Here is a 23,131-nt window from a genome sequence, read left to right as displayed (position 1 = left end):
GCTATAATGTGTGTTGCTGCAGTAGCTATCTCTGGCTATAATGTGTGTAGCTGCAGTAGCTATCTCTGGCTATAATGTGTGTAGCAGTAGTAGCTCTCTCTGGCTATAATGAGTGTAGCTGCAGTAGCTATCTCTGGGTATAAGGTGTGTAGCTGCAGTAGCTATCTCTGGGTATAATGAGTGTAGCTGCAGTAGCTAGCTCTGGGTATAATGTGTGTAGCTGCAGTAGCTATCTCTGGCTATAATGTGTGCAGCTGCAGTAGCTATCTCTGGCTATAATGTGTGCAGCTGCAGTAGCTATTTCTGGGTATAATGTGTGTAGCTGCAGTAGCTATCTCTGGCTATAACGTGTGCAGCTGCAGTAGCTATCTCTGGCTATAACGTGTGCAGCTGCAGTAGCTATCTCTGGCTATAACGTGTGCAGCTGCAGTAGCTATCTCTGGCTATAACGTGTGTAGCTGCAGTAGCTATCTCTGGCTATAACGTGTGCAGCTGCAGTAACTATCTCTGGCTATAATGTGTGTAGCTGCAGTAGCTATCTCTGGCTATAATGTGTGTTGCTGCAGTAGCTATCTCTGGCTATAATGTGTGTAGCTGCAGTAGCTATCTCTGGCTATAATGTGTGTAGCAGTAGTAGCTATCTCTGGCTATAATGAGTGTAGCTGCAGTAGCTATCTCTGGGTATAAGGTGTGTAGCTGCAGTAGCTATCTCTGGGTATAATGAGTGTAGCTGCAGTAGCTAGCTCTGGGTATAATGTGTGTAGCTGCAGTAGCTATCTCTGGCTATAATGTGTGCAGCTGCAGTAGCTATCTCTGGCTATAATGTGTGCAGCTGCAGTAGCTATCTCTTGGTATAATGTGTGTAGCTGCAGTAGCTATCTCTGGCTATAACGTGTGCAGCTGCAGTAGCTATCTCTAGGTATAACGTGTGCAGCTGCAGTAGCTATCTCTGGCTATAATGTGTGCAGCTGCAGTAGCTATCTCTGGCTATAATGTGTGTAGCTGCAGTAGCTATCTCTGGCTATGTGTGTAGCTGCAGCAGCTATCTCTGGGTATAATGTGTGTAGCTGCAGTAGCTATCTCTGGGTATGTGTAGCTGCAGTAGCTATCTCTGGCTATAATGTGTGTAGCTGCAGTAGCTATCTCTGGCTGTAATGTGTTTAGCTGCAGTAGCTATCTCTGGCTATAATGTGTGTAGCAGTAGTAGCTATCTCTGGCTATAATGAGTGTAGCTGCAGTAGCTATCTCTGGGTATAAGGTGTGTAGCTGCAGTAGCTATCTCTGGGTATAATGAGTGTAGCTGCAGTAGCTAGCTCTTGGTATAATGTGTGTAGCTGCAGTAGCTATCTCTGGCTATAATGTGTGCAGCTGCAGTAGCTATCTCTGGCTATGTGTGCAGCTGCAGTAGCTATCTCTGGGTATAATGTGTGTAGCTGCAGTAGCTATCTCTGGCTATAACGTGTGCAGCTGCAGTAGCTATCTCTGGCTATAACGTGTGCAGCTGCAGTAGCTATCTCTGGCTATAACGTGTGCAGCTGCAGTAGCTATCTCTGGCTATAACGTGTGTAGCTGCAGTAGCTATCTCTGGCTATAACGTGTGCAGCTGCAGTAACTATCTCTGGCTATAATGTGTGTAGCTGCAGTAGCTATCTCTGGCTATAATGTGTGTTGCTGCAGTAGCTATCTCTGGCTATAATGTGTGTAGCTGCAGTAGCTATCTCTGGCTATAATGTGTGTAGCAGTAGTAGCTATCTCTGGCTATAATGAGTGTAGCTGCAGTAGCTATCTCTGGGTATAAGGTGTGTAGCTGCAGTAGCTATCTCTGGGTATAATGAGTGTAGCTGCAGTAGCTAGCTCTGGGTATAATGTGTGTAGCTGCAGTAGCTATCTCTGGCTATAATGTGTGCAGCTGCAGTAGCTATCTCTGGCTATAATGTGTGCAGCTGCAGTAGCTATCTCTTGGTTTAATGTGTGTAGCTGCAGTAGCTATCTCTGGCTATAACGTGTGCAGCTGCAGTAGCTATCTCTGGGTATAACGTGTGCAGCTGCAGTAGCTATCTCTGGCTATAATGTGTGCAGCTGCAGTAGCTATCTCTGGCTATAATGTGTGTAGCTGCAGTAGCTATCTCTGGCTATGTGTGTAGCTGCAGCAGCTATCTCTGGGTATAATGTGTGTAGCTGCAGTAGCTATCTCTGGGTATGTGTAGCTGCAGTAGCTATCTCTGGCTATAATGTGTGTAGCTGCAGTAGCTATCTCTGGCTGTAATGTGTTTAGCTGCAGTAGCTATCTCTGGCTATAATGTGTGTAGCAGTAGTAGCTATCTCTGGCTATAATGAGTGTAGCTGCAGTAGCTATCTCTGGGTATAAGGTGTGTAGCTGCAGTAGCTATCTCTGGCTATAATGTGCGTAGCTGCAGTAGCTATCTCTGACTGTAATGTGTGTAGCTGCAGCAGCTATCTCTGGGTATAATGTGTGTAGCTGCAGTAGCTATCTCTGGCTATAATGTGTGTTGCTGCAGTAGCTATCTCTGGCTATAATGTGTGTAGCTGCAGTAGCTATCTCTGGCTATAATGTGTGTAGCAGTAGTAGCTATCTCTGGCTATAATGAGTGTAGCTGCAGTAGCTATCTCTGGGTATAAGGTGTGTAGCTGCAGTAGCTATCTCTGGGTATAAGGTGTGTAGCTGCAGTAGCTATCTCTGGGTATAATGTGTGTAGCTGCAGTAGCTATCTCTGGGTATAATGTGTGAAGCTGCAGTAGCTATCTCTGGGTATAATGAGTGTAGCTGCAGTAGCTAGCTCTGGGTATAATATGTGTAGCTGCAGTAGCTATCTCTGGGTATAATGTGTGTAGCTGCAGTAGCTATCTCTGGCTATAATGTGTGTAGCTGCAGTAGCTATCTCTGGCTATAATGTGTGTAGCTGCAGTAGCTATCTCTGGCTATAATGTGTGCAGCTGCAGTAGCTATCTCTGGCTATAATGTGTGTAGCTGCAGTAGCTATCTCTGGCTATAATGTGTGTAGCTGCAGTAGCTATCTCTGGCTATAATGTGTGTAGCTGCAGTAGCTATCTCTGGCTATAATGTGTGTAGCTGCAGTAGCTATCTCTGGGTATAATGTGTGTAGCTGCAGTAGCTATCTCTGGGTATAATGTGTGTAGCTGCAGTAGCTATCTCTGGCTATAAGGTGTGTAGCTGCAGTAGCTATCTCTGGGTATAAGGTGTGTAGCTGCAGTAGCTATCTCTGGGTATAAGGTGTGTAGTTGCAGTAGCTATCTCTGGGTATAATGTGTGTAGCTGCAGTAGCTATCTCTGGGTATAATGAGTGTAGCTGCAGTAGCTAGCTCTGTGTATAATGTGTGTAGCTGCAGTAGCTATCTCTGGCTATAATGTGTGTAGCTGCAGTAGCTATCTCTGGCTATAATGTGTGCAGCTGCAGTAGCTATCTCTGGCTTTAATGTGTGCAGCTGCAGTAGCTATCTCTGGGTATAATGTGTGCAGCTGCAGTAGCTATCTCTGGCTATAATGTGTGCAGCTGCAGTAGCTATCTCTGGCTATAATGTGTGCAGCTGCAGTAGCTATCTCTGACTGTAATATGTGTAGCTGCAGTAGCTATCTCTGGCTATAATGTGTGTAGCTGCAGTAGCTATCTCTGGTTATAATGTGTGTAGCTGCAGTAGCTATCTCTGGCTATAATGTGTGTAGCTGCAGTAGCTGTCTCTGGCTATATAGTGTTGAAGAAAACGCTCTGGAGTTTGGAGCAAAGCAAAAAAAATCAAGTAACTTTGGGCTCATTCAGCAAGGATCGCAATTGCAAAGCTGCACGCAATTGCGATCCTTGCTATTATGCAAATGCAGCAGGATGTGTATGACACCCCCTGCTGCACTGCAATGGAGGTCGCAGGCTGGAATCACCATCGCGACCATCAGTGGTCTCGATGGAGGACTGCGCAGGGCCTCCGGCCAGTTTAGTAAGCCTCAGATTACTCAGGCTGGCTAGCTTGCGAGCCCAGGACACTGTATTGATCAACACAAATCCTAGGCTAGCCACTCCCTGGAAACAAGGCAGACACGCCCCCCTTTCTGGGAACGTTTGCCCCGCCCAGCACAGCCCCTTAAATGCCTCTGCCTGTCAATCAGGCAGAGGCATTAAAGGGTTTGCGTGCGACTACGCAGGACCTATTCTGCACACTCCCAAAATGGGTCCTGTGCATGCGCCGATTCCCGATAATCAGGACTCTGCGATCAACAGTGCACTTACATACACTGCTGAATCAGGCCCTTTGTATCTGGAACAAACAGTGTACCAGGGCCATAATTAGTGGTGTGCAGCTCGTCACGCCACACAGAGTGCAGAGCCCAGAGCATCCTCACAGCGGCTGTACTCACAAGCGCAGGGCCGACGGTAAGTACAGCCTCTCTGAAGAGCCTCAGGGCAGTGATGCACGTCATGTGCTTAGGGGGCGGAGCCGGCCCAGGGCGCACGGAAGCCCTGATTCGGCACTGCAATACATTTATTTTTGCATGCAGGGGAAATGTTGGCTGCTTTGGCATGTAGCCCCTCCCAACTATAAATCTCTCCAGCTTAAACACTCCGACAAGCGATAGCTTTTGCAAGCCCCCTCTTTGTAAATTTACCTCAATGAAACAGTAATGGTATTTATCATGAAAAAAAGAACAACTGCTAATAGCTCTTTTGGACAGAGGCCCTGATTCAGACCCGCTCGCCGCTCGCAGGGTCTGTGGGCGTGTTTTGTTTTTTTTACTTTATCCGCTCGCAAAGCTGTGGGAGACCTCCCACAGCTTGTGCGAGCGGCCAGGAGGCCGTCGAGATAATCGCGACCATCAGCCTTGCGACGAGACCCTGTGGTAGGGTCTCGGCTACCGCAAGGCCGAGTGGACTTCCTGCTCTAATAGAACAGGAAGTCCACTACTGACATCACGAGCGGCTCTGAATCAGGCCCAAAGTACGAGGCTGGTATGAAAATCAGAATGTCAAAAAAGTTTGTAATCTTAATAATGTTAACTTATAACGAGTATTGTGAATATAGTAATGTTACACACCCCAGCATACAGAGGGAGAGAATTGGCAGTACAGTAAGTAAGCCTTTGTTCATATACAACTAACAAAAACCAGGACTTTATAACCTACGTGTGTATCTAGATCTTGGTTTAGTAATTCATCCTGGCAGGGTAACACCACTGTCCCCAACCTATGTGATATTGTCTGTGCCAGCGATGAAAGTTTAACCGTTACCATGATGGAAGGACACCTCAGTCTCCCCGCTGCTGACATTAAATGGCCTTTATTATCTTTTACATTTTGGGTCTCTACAAAAAGCAGAAAACATTAGTAACAGTAGTAGCAGAGCAGTAGTTAGGTTCTGTGGACGTGGAAAGTGATAAAGACGCTAGTCTAGCTCCCGCCAGGTAACTGGAACGCAGCAGTGTGGATGGGTCTATTGCGTTTTCAAAAAGGCGCTGTTTAAGAATTTCAGTTGTGTCCGATCAGGCGGCATCACTGCAGAAGGAAAGTAATAAGTCATAATTCTGGTACAGTTATATTTTTAGACACATCTCTCTTACAAGCAGTATGTAAAGGCCTCCAAATTGGGCGAAGCCCAGATTTTAATTAGAAATGGGAAATAAATTGGGAGTCTACTGTCACTACATTGTAAAATAATTAGTTAATGACATAGTTCATACAGTGCTGGAGGTTGTATCTTACAGCTACAGTGATAATTATCTAGCCCAGTGAGCTTCACTGAAAGACGCGTTTCGCACCAAAGAAATATTGTACAGCTGTGGTCCTTCAGTTCCAAAATAATTTCTTGTGTCTACAGTCCCCGGCGGGCAATGGTGCATAATTGTCCAGTGCTTACACAACATTGTCACAGGGTGAGTGCATTATGCAATTTCACCCCAATGATCTAAGGGCCTGATTCAGAGCCGGACGCTCTTTCAGAGCGCTCGCTCTGAATCAGTGCCCGCCTATTGTATTTTTAGAGCGGCCTCCTGGCCGCTCGTATAGCTGTGGGTAACCACCCACAGCTATAGTGAGCGGCCAGGAAGATGGACGCGATGGTCAAGACCATCACGACCATCGGGCTTGCGACGAGACCCTTTTGGTAGGGTCTCGTTGCCACAAGCCCTGGAGTGCACTTGTGATGTCAGTGGGGCCGGCCCCAGACGGTAGGCGTTCCCATGGGAACGCCTCCGTCTGGCCAGCCACGCCCCTGGTACGCCCACCAAAAGGGGCGTGCTGTCACTCAACATCGACAGCACGCCCCCTTTCTAGCGAGACCCAGAGCAACGATTTGCCCGTCGCTATCTGGGTCTCGCGCATGACGGAGCCGCCTCCGTCGTGCACATGCGCACTGGGCCAAAATCAACCCGCTTGCGAGCACTCAGTCTGAATCAGGCTCTAAGTCACAGAACAAATAACTTACATGACTTCCGTTTTAAACCTCTTTAAAGCCTCTTCGGCCACAAGATCTCCGAAATTGGGGTCATCCAAGCGGATATTGCCGGGCAGGCTGAAGGTGAATGGCTCAGAGTCAAAAAGTTTGACAGTCACAGTGGTCTCAGATGGAGTCGCCCCACTGCTAGAATATGCCTGTAAAAGGGACACTATACTGAAACATCGCCAGTTAAAGACAGTAAAATTTATCCAAAAAGAGAGCAGACATTTTGTAAATGTACGTAATGTATAAATAATGCAGAGGACACCACTAAGTAACAGAATCCAAGATACACGTAAGAGCTTGGTTATAACTTATGTGTGTAATTGGATCTTAAACCTGTGGGGGAGATTTATCAAATCCTGGAGCGATATAATGTGGAGAAAGTTAAGGAGCATACACACTAGACAAAATGCTCCCTGAGCGATATCGTCTAGTGTGTCCCTGGCAGGGTGTGCTTGATGTCGTTCAAGACATTGAGCATACCCGCTGAACGATAGCATTAACGATATCGTTCAGCGGCGGGCTCTCTCCCCCATTCCCCAACATGCAGGTTGGCCTGCATGTTTGCCATATGAACGAAAAAGACGAACGACCTGCGGGAACGCGCATCATTGGTCGTTATCGTTTAGGTGAAAAAATGGACGATAAAGTGAACGACCTATAAAGTACCATCTAATCCGCTTTCTTCCACAGCCTGTAAAATGGCAGTTAGAAGCTAACTGGATGGTACGTTATCTCTCGCCACTTCATTTCTCTCCAAGATTTGATAAATGTTCCCCTGTGAGACAAGTTCTAATAGGTAGAGGACACTAATGATTGCTGGAATTTAACAACTGCCGATAAAGCCCTCTACATCAGAGGTAGTGTTATCAAGTCCCATTTGGCAAAGGATACACCATGTCTGTTCCCAAATGGCAGCACAGTACTTTTTTTTTTCATACTCAACATAAGATTTGTGTCCTTGGGGGTCATTCAGACCCACTCGCGAGCGGCAGTACGCTCGCAAGTGGGTCGATGTTCCCCACTGCGCATGCGCACGACGGAGGGAGCTCCGTCGTGCGCATGCGCGAGACCCGGCGAGCGAAGGACTTTCCTTCGCTCGGAGTGTCTCATCAAAGGGGGCGTGCTGTCGATGGTGACTGACAGCACGCCCCCTTTGGTGGGCGTGCCGGGGGCGTGCCTGCCAGACAGGACTGTCTTAACAGCAGTGCAGGCCCCTGGGCAAAGCAATGCACTGGGGCCCCTATTAAACAATCCTATGCCGGGGATAGGATGCTATCGGAGGAGGATGTGTCGGGGGAGTAGGGGGTGTTGGCTATCGGAAGAAAAACAAGTCATTTAGAGGAAAAAAACACAAGTCACAGTCTGATACATGTAGTGCCCCTTATACAGTGTCCCCAGTAGTAGTCCCCCCTATGCAGTGCCCCCAGTAGTAGTCCCCCCTATGCAGTGCCCCCTATGCGTTGCCCCCAGTAGTAATTCCCCCTATGTGTTGCCCCCAGTAGTAATTCCCCCTATGCAGTGCCCCCAGTAGTAATTCCCCCTATGCAGTGCCCCTAGTAGTAATCCCCCCTATGCAGTGCCCCTAGTAGTAATCCCCCCTTTACAGTGCCCCCAGTAGTAATCCCCCCTATGCATTGCCACCAGTAGTAGTTCCCCCTATACAGTGCCCCCAGTAGCAGCCCCCCCTATACAGTGCCCCCAGTAGCGCCCTCCCCCTATGCTCTGCGAGTCCCAGAGCCCCTTTACACACACACGCACACACAAAAAAAAAGTTACTTACCTGATCCTTGCTCCTGCCGACGACCGCTGCTGTCCACTCCTCTGGGTCCGCTCTCGCTCTGCACTATGGGATGGGAGAGACGTCATGACGTCTCTCCCATCACCCGCTGCGGGGGAAACCGAAAAGCGAAGCTCATAAGTGAACTCCAGCCGACTCCTTCCGTGGACGACGCAGCAGCCAATGAGTCTGTCTGACTCTCATTGGCTGCTATAACAAACATACAGCTGCGGCTATGTGTTTATGAACAATGTAGCTCTCTCACTGCGGTCTGCCCTACACTTGGGGCCTGGGGGACACTAGCGGGGGTGCAGCAGAGGCTATGGGCCCCTGCAGCACAGCAGGCCCCGGTGCAATACACCACTGCTAGTTTCCCCCCTGAGCCGGTACCTGCCTTTGCCTCCTCCCCATGCAGGAGTATCAGCGGTGGCAGCTATGCGATGGAGGGTAAGGGTGCTATCGGCCACGGGCCCTTGGAATCCTGGGGCCCTTGGGCAACTGCCCATTTAGCCTATAGGTAGAGATGGCCCTGCTGCCAGACGGAGGCGTTCCCAAGGGAACGCCTACCGTCTGAAGCCGGCAGGCTTCAGACGATAACTAGTGATGTCAGTGGGAGTGATTTTGGCTCTGACAGAGCCAAAATCACTCCTGGCCTTGCGGTTGAGAAACCCAACCGCAGGCTTTCACTCGCAGTTCCGATGGTCGCGATGGTCAAGACCATCGCGACCATCTTTTTGCACGCTCGTATATGCTGTGGGTGGTGACCCACAGCTATACGAGCGTCCAGGAGGACGCTCCATATTAATGGAGGTGGGCCCTGATTCAGAGCGAGCACTCTGGTCAGAGCGTCCGGCTCTGAATCAGGGCCTTTATTCTTTGGTTTATTCAAGTTTTTTTATTTATCATGTTTTCAGTGCACCCTTGTTCCCCAACTGTAATTAAATAAAATGTTCTACTCCAGTGGTTCCCAAACTTGGTCCTCAAGGCACCCTAGCTCTCTCCAGGTTTTAAGGATATCCAGGCTTAAGCACAGGTGATTTAATTAGTACCTCAGTCAGTTTGATTATACCATTTGTGCACATGCATGGATATCCTTAAAACCTGGACTGCTGAGGATCGAGTTTGGTAAACCCTCTTCTACTCACTGTAGAAACTTGGAACATTCCATTGTCATCATTCTGAGTGATGTTGGCCAGCTTGGACACCCATCCAAAGTTCTTGCTTAGATCTTCTAAAAGGCTGGTTGTGTTCAGCATCTTCTGGCGGAGTTTCTGCAGTAAGTCATCGTACTGTCTGGTGAACTTGTCAGCCAGGCGCACGGAGTCCTCAAAGTTCTCCTGTAATTTTTCCTGCATCAGGTTTTTCCCCGAACAGTCTAAACAAGGCAGAGATGTTCCCCTGTCATTATTACCATTATCCATCATCACCGGTTCACTAACTTCATGTTCACTATTATTATTATCATCATTATTATCATCATCAACGCAACTATTATCATCTTTATCACCATCAAAGATGTGCCCTCATACACTATTGCTGCAGTCCCACCTTACAGCTATGCTTGGTGCGTCAGGTCCATATGGCCAAGCGTCTTTTTGCCTTTTTTTTCATCTGAAAATGCATCTTATTCACAATCGGATGAAATAAACCGCTTCATTGGACTGCACTGATTAATGTGATATGTGACACTTGTACATCTGTATGCGACTTAGTCTGAACCTGTGTGTAAAGCGATACGATTACAGCCGCCGCAGTTTTTTTTCATGTCAAGTTCCGTTGTGCTTCGTATACAGACGCACACACACTGGTGTCACATGTCAATTTAATCAGTGCAATCTCGGGAAGCGGTTTGTTGCATCCTATTGCAACAAATACACCTTTTCAGGTGCAAAAAACACATGGCACAAGACGATTCGCATGGATCACTCACACCAGTCATCTTGTGCAATAAGGCTTATGGTGTATGAGGACATATCTGTATTGACATCCTAACAATCACTGTCATCATTTTCACTGTGCACTATATTAACCTTTTCGTCATCATTATCCCCACATAAAATTATTACATTCCTCACCACCATCACCACTATCACTGCAATCACCATCATTATCATCCACACAGCTATTACTATCACTGTCGTTCTTACCACAAACATTATACCCATCATAATACTTATTTCTACTATTTATACCATCATTATCTATACCATCTTCATCATCATCATCCACATCATCAACACTAACAATATTATCATTACCACCATCATAATCATCCGCACCATCACCATCCATATCACTATCACTAACAATATTATCATCATTACCATCACCATAATTATCCTCACCACCATCACTAACAATATTACCGTCATTACCACCACCATAATCATATTCACCATCACCATCCATATCACCATCACAAACAATATTATTATCATTAACACCACCATAATCATCCGCACCATCACCATCAATATCACCATCACTAACAATATTATCATCATTACCACCATCATAATCATCCGCACCATCACCATCCATATCACTATCACTAACAATATTATCATCATTACCACCACCATAATCATCCTCACCATCACCATCAATATCACCATCACTAACAATATTACCGTCATTACCACCACCATAATCATCCTCACCATCACTAGCAATATTACCATCATTACCACCACCATAATCATCCTCACCATCATCCACATAACCATCACTAACAATATTATCATCTTTACCACCAGTATCAGCCTCATCTTCACCATCCAGATCACTATCATTAACAATATTATTATCATTACCACCAACGCTATCATCCTCGCAATCACTATCCAGATCACAATCCTTAACAATATTGTCATCATACCACCACCATAGTCATCCTCACCATTACCATTCACATCACCATCACTAACAATATTACCATAATTACCACCACCATAATCATCCTCACCATCACCATCCAGATCACCATCACTAACAATATTACCACCATCATAATCATCCTCCCCATTACCATCCACATCACCATCACTAACAATATTACCATTACCACCTCCATTATCAGCCTCACCATCACCATCACTAACAATATTACCATCATTACCACCACCATAATCATCCTCACCATCACTAGCAATATTACCATCATTACCACCACCATTATCATCCTCACCACCATCCACATAACCATCACTAACAATATTATCATCTTTACCACCAGTATCAGCCTCATCTTCACCATCCAGATCACTATCATTAACAATATTATTATCATTACCACCAACGCTATCATCCTCGCAATCACTATCCAGATCACAATCCTTAACAATATTGTCATCATACCACCACCATAGTCATCCTCACCATCACCATTCACATCACCATCACTAACAATATTACCATAATTACCACCACCATAATCATCCTCACCATCACCATCCAGATCACCATCACTAACAATATTACCACCACCATAATCATCCTCCCCATTACCATCCACATCACCATCACTAACAACATTACCATTACCACCTCCATTATCATCCTCACCATCACCACCACTAACAATATTACCATCATTACCACCACCACAATCATCCTCACCATCACTAACAATATTACCATAATTACCACCACCATAATCATCCTCACCATCACCATCCAGATCACCATCACTAACAATATTACCATTACCACCACCATAATCATCCTCACCATCACCATCCAGATCACCATCACTAACAATATTACCACCACCATAATCATCCTCCCCATTACCATCCACATCACCATCACTAACAATATTACCATTACCACCTCCATTATCATCCTCACCATCACCACCACTAACAATATTACCATCATTACCACCACCACAATCATCCTCACCATCAGTAGCAATATTACCATCATTACCACCACCATTATCATCCTCACCATCACCACCACTAACAATATTACCATCATTACCCCCACCACAATCATCCTCACCATCACTAACAATATTACCATAATTACCACCACCATAATCATCCTCACCATCACCATCCAGATCACCATCACTAACAATATTACTACCACCATAATCATCCTCCCCATTACCATCCACATCACCATCACTAACAACATTACCATTACCACCTCCATTATCATCCTCACCATCACCACCACTAACAATATTACCATCATTACCACCACCATAATCATCCTCACCATCACTAGCAATATTACCATCATTACCACCACCATAATCATCCTCACCATCATCCACATAACCATCACTAACAATATTATCATCTTTACCACCAGTATCAGCCTCATCTTCACCATCCAGATCACTATCATTAACAATATTATTATCATTACCACCAACGCTATCATCCTCGCCATCACTATCCAGATCACAATCCTTAACAATATTGTCATCATACCACCACCATAGTCATCCTCACCATCACCATTCACATCACCATCACTAACAATATTACCATAATTACCACCACCATAATCATCCTCACCATCACCATCCAGATCACCATCACTAACAATATTACCATTACCACCACCATAATCATCCTCACCATCACCATCCAGATCACCATCACTAACAATATTACCACCACCATAATCATCCTCCCCATTACCATCCACATCACCATCACTAACAATATTACCATTACCACCTCCATTATCATCCTCACCATCACCATCACTAACAATATTACCGTCATTACCACCACCATAATCATCCTCACCATCACTAGCAATATTACCATCATTACCACCACCATAATCATCCTCACCATCATCCACATAACCATCACTAACAATATTATCATTTTTACCACCAGTATCAGCCTCATCTTCACCATCCAGATCACTATCATTAACAATATTATTATCATTACCACCAACGCTATCATCCTCGCAATCACTATCCAGATCACAATCCTTAACAATATTGTCATCATACCACCACCATAGTCATCCTCACCATCACCATTCACATCACCATCACTAACAATATTACTATAATTACCACCACCATAATCATCCTCACCATCACCATCCAGATCACCATCACTAACAATATTACCACCACCATAATCATCCTCCCCATTACCATCCACATCACCATCACTAACAACATTACCATTACCACCTCCATTATCATCCTCACCATCACCACCACTAACAATATTACCATCATTACCACCACCACAATCATCCTCACCATCACTAACAATATTACCATAATTACCACCACCATAATCATCCTCACCATCACCATCCAGATCACCATCACTAACAATATTACCATTACCACCACCATAATCATCCTCACCATCACCATCCAGATCACCATCACTAACAATATTACCACCACCATAATCATCCTCCCCATTACCATCCACATCACCATCACTAACAATATTACCATTACCACCTCCATTATCATCCTCACCATCACCACCACTAGCAATATTACCATAATTACCACCACCACAATCATCCTCACCATCACTAGCAATATTACCATCATTACCACCACCATTATCATCCTCACCATCACCACCACTAACAATATTACCATCATTACCACCACCACAATCATCCTCACCATCACTAACAATATTACCATCATTACCACCACCACAATCATCCTCACCATCCACAACAATATTACCATCATAACACCACCATAATCATATTCAACATCACTATCCACACCACCATCACTAACAATATCATCATCATTGAAACCACCATAATAATCATCATCATCATCACCAACATCACCACCATCACTAACAATATCATCATCATTACCATCAAAATCATCCTCACTATAATGGCCATTTTTTTATTGTCGGCATCATCACTACCATCACCATCTTTAGTATTATCATCAACCTCACCTCCACCATCACCAGTACCAACATCATTACTATCCTCACCACTTCACCATTCTCATTACCTTTATTTTTGTCATCATCATCACCATTATTATCATCATCATCACCCCCATAATCTTTTTCATCATCAGTATCATTGTTATCATCGTCACCATCACTATCATCCATTTACTTATCACCACCATTGCCATCATTTTTACTACAGCCATAACCATTATTTTCTCCATCACTATCAGTATTCCCCTCACCACCTTCACCATCAATACCATGCTAATTTTCAGTGCCATCCTCATCATTTATATCCTGGTCACCATCAAATTTATCATCAGCACCTACATCACCACCGTCATGACCAACACCATCACTGTCATCCTCCCCACAATCATCCTCCCCACCATCAGCATCATCTTCCCCACTGTCATGCTTCTCACCATCATGCTCCCACTGTCAGCATCACCATAATCCTCCCCACCATCATCATCCCCACTGTTAGCATCACCGTCATCCACCCCACCGTCATGCTCCCCAACATCATGCTCCCCAACATCATGCTCCCCACCGTCGTGCTTCCCACCATCATCCTCCCCACTGTCATGCTTCTCACCATCATCATCCCCACTGTCATCTTCCCACCATCATCCCCACTGTCATCTTCCCAACTGTTATCTTTCCATCATCCCCCTCCGTCATTCTTCCCATTGTCATCCTTCCCACAGTCATCCTCCCCACCATCGTGCTCCCCACCATCATCCTCCCCACCATCGTGCTCCCCACCATCATCCTCCCAACTGTCAGTATCATCATCCACCCCACCATCATCTTCCCAACTGTCATTCTCCTCAATGTCATCCTTTCCACCATCATCATGACGATCACAGTTGAGTGTACTTCAGACTTGTACTCTACATACAGGTGCAGATTTTGCATCTGTGGTACATTCAGTTATAGCAGTTATCACCACAGCTTGAACAGTATGTCAGCTCACACTAACATTTTCCAGAATGCTTCATGTACTATGAGTGATGCCCTTGAGATTTAGCACTGTTGTAATGTGTGCGTCTTTACATATTGCTTCTGCGTCTTCATGCAAACATCGCTACAAGACTTTGCCTGGTGTACAGTTGTGTCCACAAACATCTAGCGTCCTTGCGCGTTAACAGCACTTCTAGTCGCGAACTACTACGTTATAGTGTCACAGTCGCTGACACTGTAACATAGTATTTTGCATGCAGATACATATACTGTAAGATGCATTTGAAGGTAAAACTAAGTAACATGAAAAGACGCTTGGCGCTACCAGGTCGCATGGCACTCATGCGTTATGTGTAACACGATTTGTAGCACATAGCGGATGGATGTACAGTATGTGGACATATCTGTATATCCATGTATCTTCATGTGCAAGGACTGATTCTCCCATAAGACTGACCATCTCCGATCATCTGTTTTTTACCAGGGTCGAAGTCCCGGGAATTTCGACCTGCATTGACCCTTTCACACAGAAGATATACTTGGCTTGATCTGCAAATTACCGGGTCCAAATGCTTTACCCGGGAATTTGCTTTTTTGTGTGAAAGGGGAATTAGTGATGCGAGGAAGATGTCTATTTTGTGAAAAGTCTCTGGCATGGTGCATGGCGTGGCTAGGTCTATTTGAGGATAGATGTATGTGGACACATCTGTATTTCCAAAATGTTAAAGAATAGAGAGTCTAATACTTTTGCATGATGATAGTGATGAAAAGTTGATACCAACCAGCAGAATCCCATAAAGCATGGCGAATCAGCGTGGCAGTGCATGCCTATCACACCTCACAGGGGGACATTTTCACTAGTGACAACTGGTGGAGCTGAAGTGAGATCTTGGAACTTACCAATTGCCAGAATTTCCTTGCACTTCTCACAGTTATCTCTCATCTTTAAGCAACCGGCAGAATTGCGCCTGAGTTCCCGGCAGAGGACTTTGTCGTCTGTGGAATTACTTGTTCCTGAAAAAGTTTAGGAAAAATTAAAAACTTTGTAAAAATTAGGTCAGTGGCACAAATTGATCAAAATGTTCAACTTAACATGTTTACTGTAAGAGAATCTCATCAGTGTGATTTACACATCCATGCGGCTTGCTAAATCATAGTATATTTTTTAGTAATTAACGCTTCAATTTTCCAAAGAAGAACCCAAATATAATAACATCTGAGATATAGTCATCTCGATTAATGTAAATCTGAGTAAAAAGTAAAAAGACCATCATAGTTTTGCATTCCTCCGTTATACCTCTTCCATCAAACTGTGGTCCGTGTTGTAGTAACTGGTGATGTCTCTCCATGATTTTTTGTGCTGCTTCAAAGAGAGATTCAAAGTTTCCAGTGAAAAATGGGTCAAAGAGAGGGGACCTTTCCTTGCGGGAGGAGTAGGCTGGGAAGCTGAGTCTCTGGAAGGGGAATGGATTCCATTGGGGTGCATTAAACCTGCTCTGAAATGGGTTGCTGAAGAGTGGTTTCATATGGCCAAAGGCCTTTATGCTGTCTTGGAAGAGTTCGTCCACGCTATCCTCCACAATGCTGTAACCGTCCTCTAGATCTTCCAACATCATGTGCTGCTGCTCGTCCTGCTTGGTCAGTGTGTCTATTTTTTCTCCATTGACCCAAACGGAGAATGGGGAAGAGCGGTTTAGAAAGTCTTCAAACTGTGAACAGAAGAACGGACGTGTTTGTTGTATTTTCCCATATCCTAGAGACTTACGTAATAATTTTAAATGGCACAGGTGGAAATCCTGCATTTTGACAGCTCTGTAGACTCAAGAGGATCTAGGAGCCGCATTCAATTTGAGCCGAGCCACGTTAAGTGAACGCGGCCCGGACATTTTTGGGAAATTAGCCTGTCACCCCCCTATTGATGCTCTGACCTCGGGGTTCACTATGGTACCCCCCATTTGGCTCGCTGAAGGTATTTGGTGTTTTTAAATGGGCTGAATAGCTGCTAAATAGCGTTTTTCTATACCTGATGCAGAATAGTATAAGTTATCCCAGCAAATTTGGGGTACTTGAAAATGGGGGTCAGCATATTTAAAGTTGAAAAAGTGAACTTGAAAAAATCGTGAAAAATCCACCTGCCGCAAACACCTGCAATCAAAAAAACACCTGAGGCATACTGGGGGACCCCCCCATAGTCAAGTTCGCTACTTTTTAACTTTGTACCCCATCATTTTTTTTTTCGCCCCCTTTTCCTAAGTCAATTTTTGGGGTGTCCTTAAGTTTTTTTTTTTTTACACAGATTACCTTTGGGGCACTGTCTGAAAGCTGCGCTGGGGTTCCTGAAAAGTTGCACCCCAAAACTCCAATTCTGCACTTTTTTCCACCTGCTATTCTTTGGCGATACTTTGCCGCCTATTACATTGCATTGACTTTCCGCCTAGGAGGAAAGTCCTTCAAATTGTATACGGGGTAAAACCAAAACAGGCGATAATGACGTCATCAGTGGTAACTTAACGCGGATCCGGACTTAACGCTTCAAATTGAATACGGGCCTAGGTCTCTATGCTAAATATAGTGTTGGTACACAATGGGATCAGCTGAAATAGATGAAGGAACATGGATGTGGGGAGCACTTTTTTCAATGTAGTTTCTGTCATGTCCTTTAAAGTCTGTATATATAGATTCCCAAATCCATCATTATGATCAATGATCTTTGCTTCAAGCTCTATCCTTTGCAAAGACATCTTCTTCCAGGTATCAGTTTCTATTATTATTATTCTAATTATTATTAACAATAATAATAATAATAATAATAATAATAATAATAATAATACTACAATTATTATTATCAATGGGTTGGATAAATATTTTTTTCAGTATTATTTTTAATAATAATAATAATAATAATAATAATAATACAATTATTATTATTAATGGGTCGTGGAAATATTTTATGCAGTATTATTTTTAATAGTAATAATAATAATGATAATAATAATAATAATAATAATATAATTAGTATTATCTATTATTCAATAAAAGTTTATTTTAAATAAATTATTATTATTTTTACTGTTTTGGTATTATGCACTGGGGTCTTATAGAGGGGCCACTGGGATAGTTGGCTGAGAGTTTATCGCACTAAACAACATGTCAGGTCAGTAATTCATCTATGAAGCAAAATGTACAGTGATTCAGAAATGTTGAGAGGAAATCTGTCTGAATGGCGGTGAACAGAATTTCTGGGGCTTCATACAACTCTATTCCCAGGTACAGTGATGAGAGAACATAAATATCTCCCTACTGAACAAAAATGCGCACAACTGAAAACTTAAGGGGCCCATACACCTTGCTGCTATCACGCCAATTCCCCTCTCTGCAAACAGCGGGGTCAGGGAATCAGGGATATTCAACATGTTGAAAAATCTCGATTCCCCGACACTGACCCGTAAATGGTCAGAATCGTCAAGTCTGGGATTTTTTACATGCGGGTCAGATCGAGGATCGGCACAACGGGGAATCTCGGCGCTGATGTATGGGCGCATAAGATTACTGCAATCAAGAAAATAAAAAATATTTTTAGATAGTACAGGATATTATGTTGCTTTTCGGAAAGGGAGATTGATGTTGCAAGTTATTGTAAATGTAATTAAACAATTTACTGTATAATGGAAAACAAATCACCTGGCGCCCGACTAGCCCGGAGCCGCTTCTGCAGGTCTTAGAGTAAAACCTGACACAAGTCTGCTTTAGGCAGGGTTTACACTCCTCCCACAGCGCAAGAACTGTTTCATTGCAGACTTCCTGAGTACCTGCCAGATGCTGCTCAGATTCTAATGCTTGTTTCAGGGCATCCTAGGAACAAAGAATGATAAATAAGTAGTTGTAATATAAAATAGGTCAGACAATGAAAACTGGCTGTGACGACAGCCATGTACTTAACTTTAAAGTAGTATCAGGATAAATGAAAAACAATAAAATCACTAACAATTTGAGTAAATCATGTACATGTATTTTATTACTTTTTATGTAAACTTGCAGTCTTCCTGTACAAATATAAGAGGCTCACTATTTTCTTCTGTAGGAAGACCGTGCTTCTTACACTATATAACCCTCAGTCTGTGGCTTCCTGCTGCCTCCATTCCCCTCCTCACATCATGTCACTGCCCCTGTCACATGCAGCCCTGTCCCAGGGGCTGGCTGGCAACTTTTAGCCTGGGGGGCAAATGCATGCAGGCGGCCCTGGCAGAGGAGTAGCGTGTAGCCAGGGTGCCCGAAAGAACGTGCATGCTACGGCGCTCCCCCCCCCTCAGGAGAGACACCCTTATGCAGGCCTCGAGTAGTGCCCCCAGTAGTGATCCCCCCTATGCAGTGCCCCTTGTGCCCCCAGTAGTAAGCCCCTTATATAGTGCCCCCAGTAGTGGTAACCCTTATGCAGTGCCCCTTAAATAGTGGCCCCAGTTGTAGTCTTCCCCCTATGCAGTACCCCCACTATTACCCTTTCTATAGAGCCCCCAGCAGTGGTCCCTCGATGCAGTGCCCCCAGTGGTAATCTCCTCCCCCCTATGTAGTGCCCCTAGTAGTAGTCCCCTCCCCCCTATGCAATGCCCCTAGTAGTAGTCCCCTTGTAGTGCCCCTATTAGTAGTCCCCCCCAGTAGTAGTACCCCCCTTGTAGTGCCCCCAGTAGTAGTCCCCCCCTTGTAGTGCCCCCAGTAGTAGTAGTCCCCCATTGTAGTGCCCCCAGTAGTAGTAGTCCCCCCCCTTGTAGTGCCCCCAGTAGTAGTAGTCCCCCCCTTGCAGTGCCCCCAGTAGTAGTAGTCCCACCCCTTGTAGTGCCCCCAGTAGTAGTAGTCCCCCCCCTTGTAGCGCCCCCAGTAGTAGTAGTCCCCCCCTTTGTAGTGCCCCCAGTAGTGGTCTCCTCCTTATAGTGCCAGACCCCCCGCAGTAGACACACATAATATAAAAAAAAAACACTTACCTGACACCCGCTCCTGCTCCTGGTCCCGCCGCCGAGATCAGCTCCTCCGTCCGCCGCTTTGCATTATGGGAGTGACGCGTCATGGGAGTGACGCGTCACTCCCATTACTCACTGCGGGAGCCGGAAGATGTCCGGCTCTGGCAGTGGGAGCAGCAGCCGATGAAAGTCTGTCAGACTCTCATTGGCTGCTGATCACAACAAACACACAGCTGCCGGAGCCGGCGACTGTGTGTTTGTCACTTGTGTAGTGCTCACCGAACTCCGTCCGGTCAGCGCTACACACGCGTGCAATCTGTGTCACAGTGACACAGACTGCCCGCGGCCCACATGACGCTGCGGCGCGGGGGGCACATGGCACCCTACACCCCGGCCCAGCCCGCCACTGCCCTGTCCTCACTAACACCTCACTCATCTCCTGATATACTCTGTGCTGCTGGGGACCCTGCTCCTTTCTTTATATAACTCTCAGTCTGTGGCTTCCTGCTGCCTCCATTATCCTCCTCACATCATGTCACTGCCCCTGTCACATGCAGCCCTGTCCTCACTGACACATGAAATGAAATAGTAAAGTGAAAGAATGACCTCCTTGTTCCTCTTGGTTTCCTCCAGCGTCCGTATTATCTCCTGATGCTCTTGTCCTGTTTTGTCCATGATCATTTTCATCTGCCTGACTCCGTTCAGAGCGTTCTCAAATTGCGCAGTGATGTACTTACTCCCGTCCTCTGAGATCTCTGCAATGCGGAGAGAAATGTGAGACAAGAGCAATCAGTCCCTCAGTACGTCATTATATAACAGTGACTGCTATAGAGGCCTCCAACACCAGATGTAGCATTGAATGAAGCAGAGAGAAGCTGGAATCTTTCACTGTAGAAGGTCAGTGCTAGATATCATATTAATCCTGGCTTTCTGCTTAATAATAAATAACTATGTTTGTGGACTTGTAATGCTAGCTCTGTTGTCGATGGACAAACTGTCCATCGACAAAGAAGGGCCAGAACCTGTAATGCGTGGACTAGAGTGGACTCAGAGACCAATGGGCCAGTTTCCAAGATGCAGTAAAGTTATTTCTTCGGCCGTATTGCATGCTTTCATACATATCGTATGTTCTGGAGCCGAAGGTGCGCAGGTAGGGTCAGTGCAGACTTGTGTGCAACTCTGTCGCATCTCTACCTGTGCCTAAAGCAGTGGTTCTCAAACTCGGCCCTCAGGACTCCACGCAGCTCACATTTTCCAGGTCTCCTGGTAGCTGTACCTACCTGGTAGGTATATTGTTACCCACTGACACATTTTTAAAAATCTTCAGCTGTTTCACTTCTGATTCTGTGAGGAGACCTCCACATGCACTGTTTGGGGTCCTGAGGACCAAGTATGAGAAACTGTGGACTAAAGGGACATAACTGAATGGTACTGGACAGGGGCTCCAAAACGGGGTAGGAGCCGGTACTAATTACACAAGTTACAGCCATTTGGAGGGTTCCGCAGGGGTCCCGGTTCTGCTGCTGAGGGGAACAAATGTATTTTATATTGATTTTTTTCTGAAGGGGCGAAGCCACATCTGCTGGATTTGACCTTGCCCCCTCAGTACCCGGGCCCTGGGTATATCTCAATGACTCTGGAAATGGTGCATTCACACGTGTGATATGTTTCGATCAGGCGTGTCCACCGAACTGGATGTTGCTGGTGCATGAACGTGCTGATCATGAAGCCAGGTAATAGGGATGGCCTGGCCGTAGAGTTGCGTCGGGTGAATATATGCCCTGAGGTAGCAATGTAACAGCAATTATGGCTGACTTGCGTCCAACTTTGCATTGGCGCCTTAATGCTGATTAGGGCGACATGAGGTGGTGCAGTGAGACAGGAGAAAGTCACTGCAAGACCAATGACAGGTATGCGGAGAGACATCTGGACCTCCTGTGATGTCTCCCCAGTGATGTGAAGGTGGGTGCCCAGAGAAAGTTTGACGTAGTACCCTCTTCCCAGGAGCACCAGCCTAAATCATCAGACTCTGATAGTCGGCAATGTGGAGACAGAGCCCAGGGAAGAAGATGGGAAGAAGGTGGACCCTGCTGGAAAGAGTCACACAGATGTGGCTGCACCGGAGGGCGGGATAGTCTCTAATCAGGAGCCGAGCCCATGATCACCAAAGAGTTCAGGTCAAGATTAAGGTAAAGATGGAAACAGAAGGGGTCAGACAGTTATAGTGAAACTAAAGTGAATAAAGTTTGATATAAAAACTGTTTTAAGCACAAAAAACATTTAGTAATAACATAAACAGGTTAAAGCATACAATAAAATATGAGGAACCTCAATTCCAAATGAAGTGAAATGAGAACTGAATACTATTATAGTGGAAGCTGAATATTGGTGGAGTACATCCGTGTTACAACAGATGCACATACGTTATAATATCTGACAAATGCTGACAGTGAGCCCAAATCCTGTACACCACAAAGATACTTCACTAAAGGCCGCTGCCAGATGTTCCACGGGAAGGTCACAGTCCTGGAAAGAACGTTATAAATTGCAGCATAGGAATTAAGATGGTTCTAATAACGGCCGCTGTCAGAGATTTGTCACAGTTTTGGGCTCATAAATTGCAGCAACAGGTGTAGCTCGTAAATGGAAGATGGTTTATAATATACAGCCCCATTTCTCAGCAGTCATTCATGAGTGCAATTGATGCACTCTTAAGGAGTGTAAATGGAAATATGATATATAGCAGCTCAGTAGCGTATAGCGTTAAGCAAGGGAGCACAAGTACCTTTCCTTATGGTGACCAAGCAGATTCCTACATACCACAGGGCACGTGGAGATCCATGGCCGGTAATTGCCTTGTGGTGGGTATTCAGGTAGAGTAGTCCCTCTGAGACTGAAAATTTACGGCTGGATCGCATTAATACCCTTCAATAGTGTGGCAACTTCAAGACTATAGGGGTCTATTTACTAAGCCTTGGAGGGAGGTAAAGTGATTTGAGATAAAGTCCCATCCGATCAGCTCCTAACTCCCATGT

General features: G+C 45.2%; 1 protein-coding gene across 1 annotated transcript in view; it reads right to left on the bottom strand.

Annotated features, from left to right (window-relative positions):
* Positions 1 to 5,288: 5,288 nt before the first annotated feature.
* The window catches only part of CLU (clusterin), a 34,974-nt gene continuing 17,131 nt past the window's right edge, over positions 5,289 to 23,131 (bottom strand). The window contains exons 3-9 of the mRNA XM_088465707.1: positions 20,703 to 20,851; positions 18,826 to 18,996; positions 16,442 to 16,853; positions 16,045 to 16,158; positions 9,388 to 9,617; positions 6,448 to 6,614; positions 5,289 to 5,519 (exon numbers count right to left, since the gene is read on the bottom strand). Of these exons, the coding sequence (XP_088321833.1) occupies positions 5,507 to 5,519; positions 6,448 to 6,614; positions 9,388 to 9,617; positions 16,045 to 16,158; positions 16,442 to 16,853; positions 18,826 to 18,996; positions 20,703 to 20,851 (1,256 nt within the window). The 3' untranslated portion in view covers positions 5,289 to 5,506. The remainder of the gene's footprint in view (positions 5,520 to 6,447; positions 6,615 to 9,387; positions 9,618 to 16,044; positions 16,159 to 16,441; positions 16,854 to 18,825; positions 18,997 to 20,702; positions 20,852 to 23,131) is intronic.

This window comes from Taudactylus pleione, unplaced genomic scaffold, assembly GCF_031769625.1.
Source record: "Taudactylus pleione unplaced genomic scaffold, aTauple2 ptg000063l, whole genome shotgun sequence".
Classification (NCBI taxonomy): domain Eukaryota; kingdom Metazoa; phylum Chordata; class Amphibia; order Anura; family Myobatrachidae; genus Taudactylus; species Taudactylus pleione.
The sequence above is the reverse complement of the archived record's forward strand: the minus strand, read 5'-3'. Positions and strand labels throughout refer to the sequence as shown.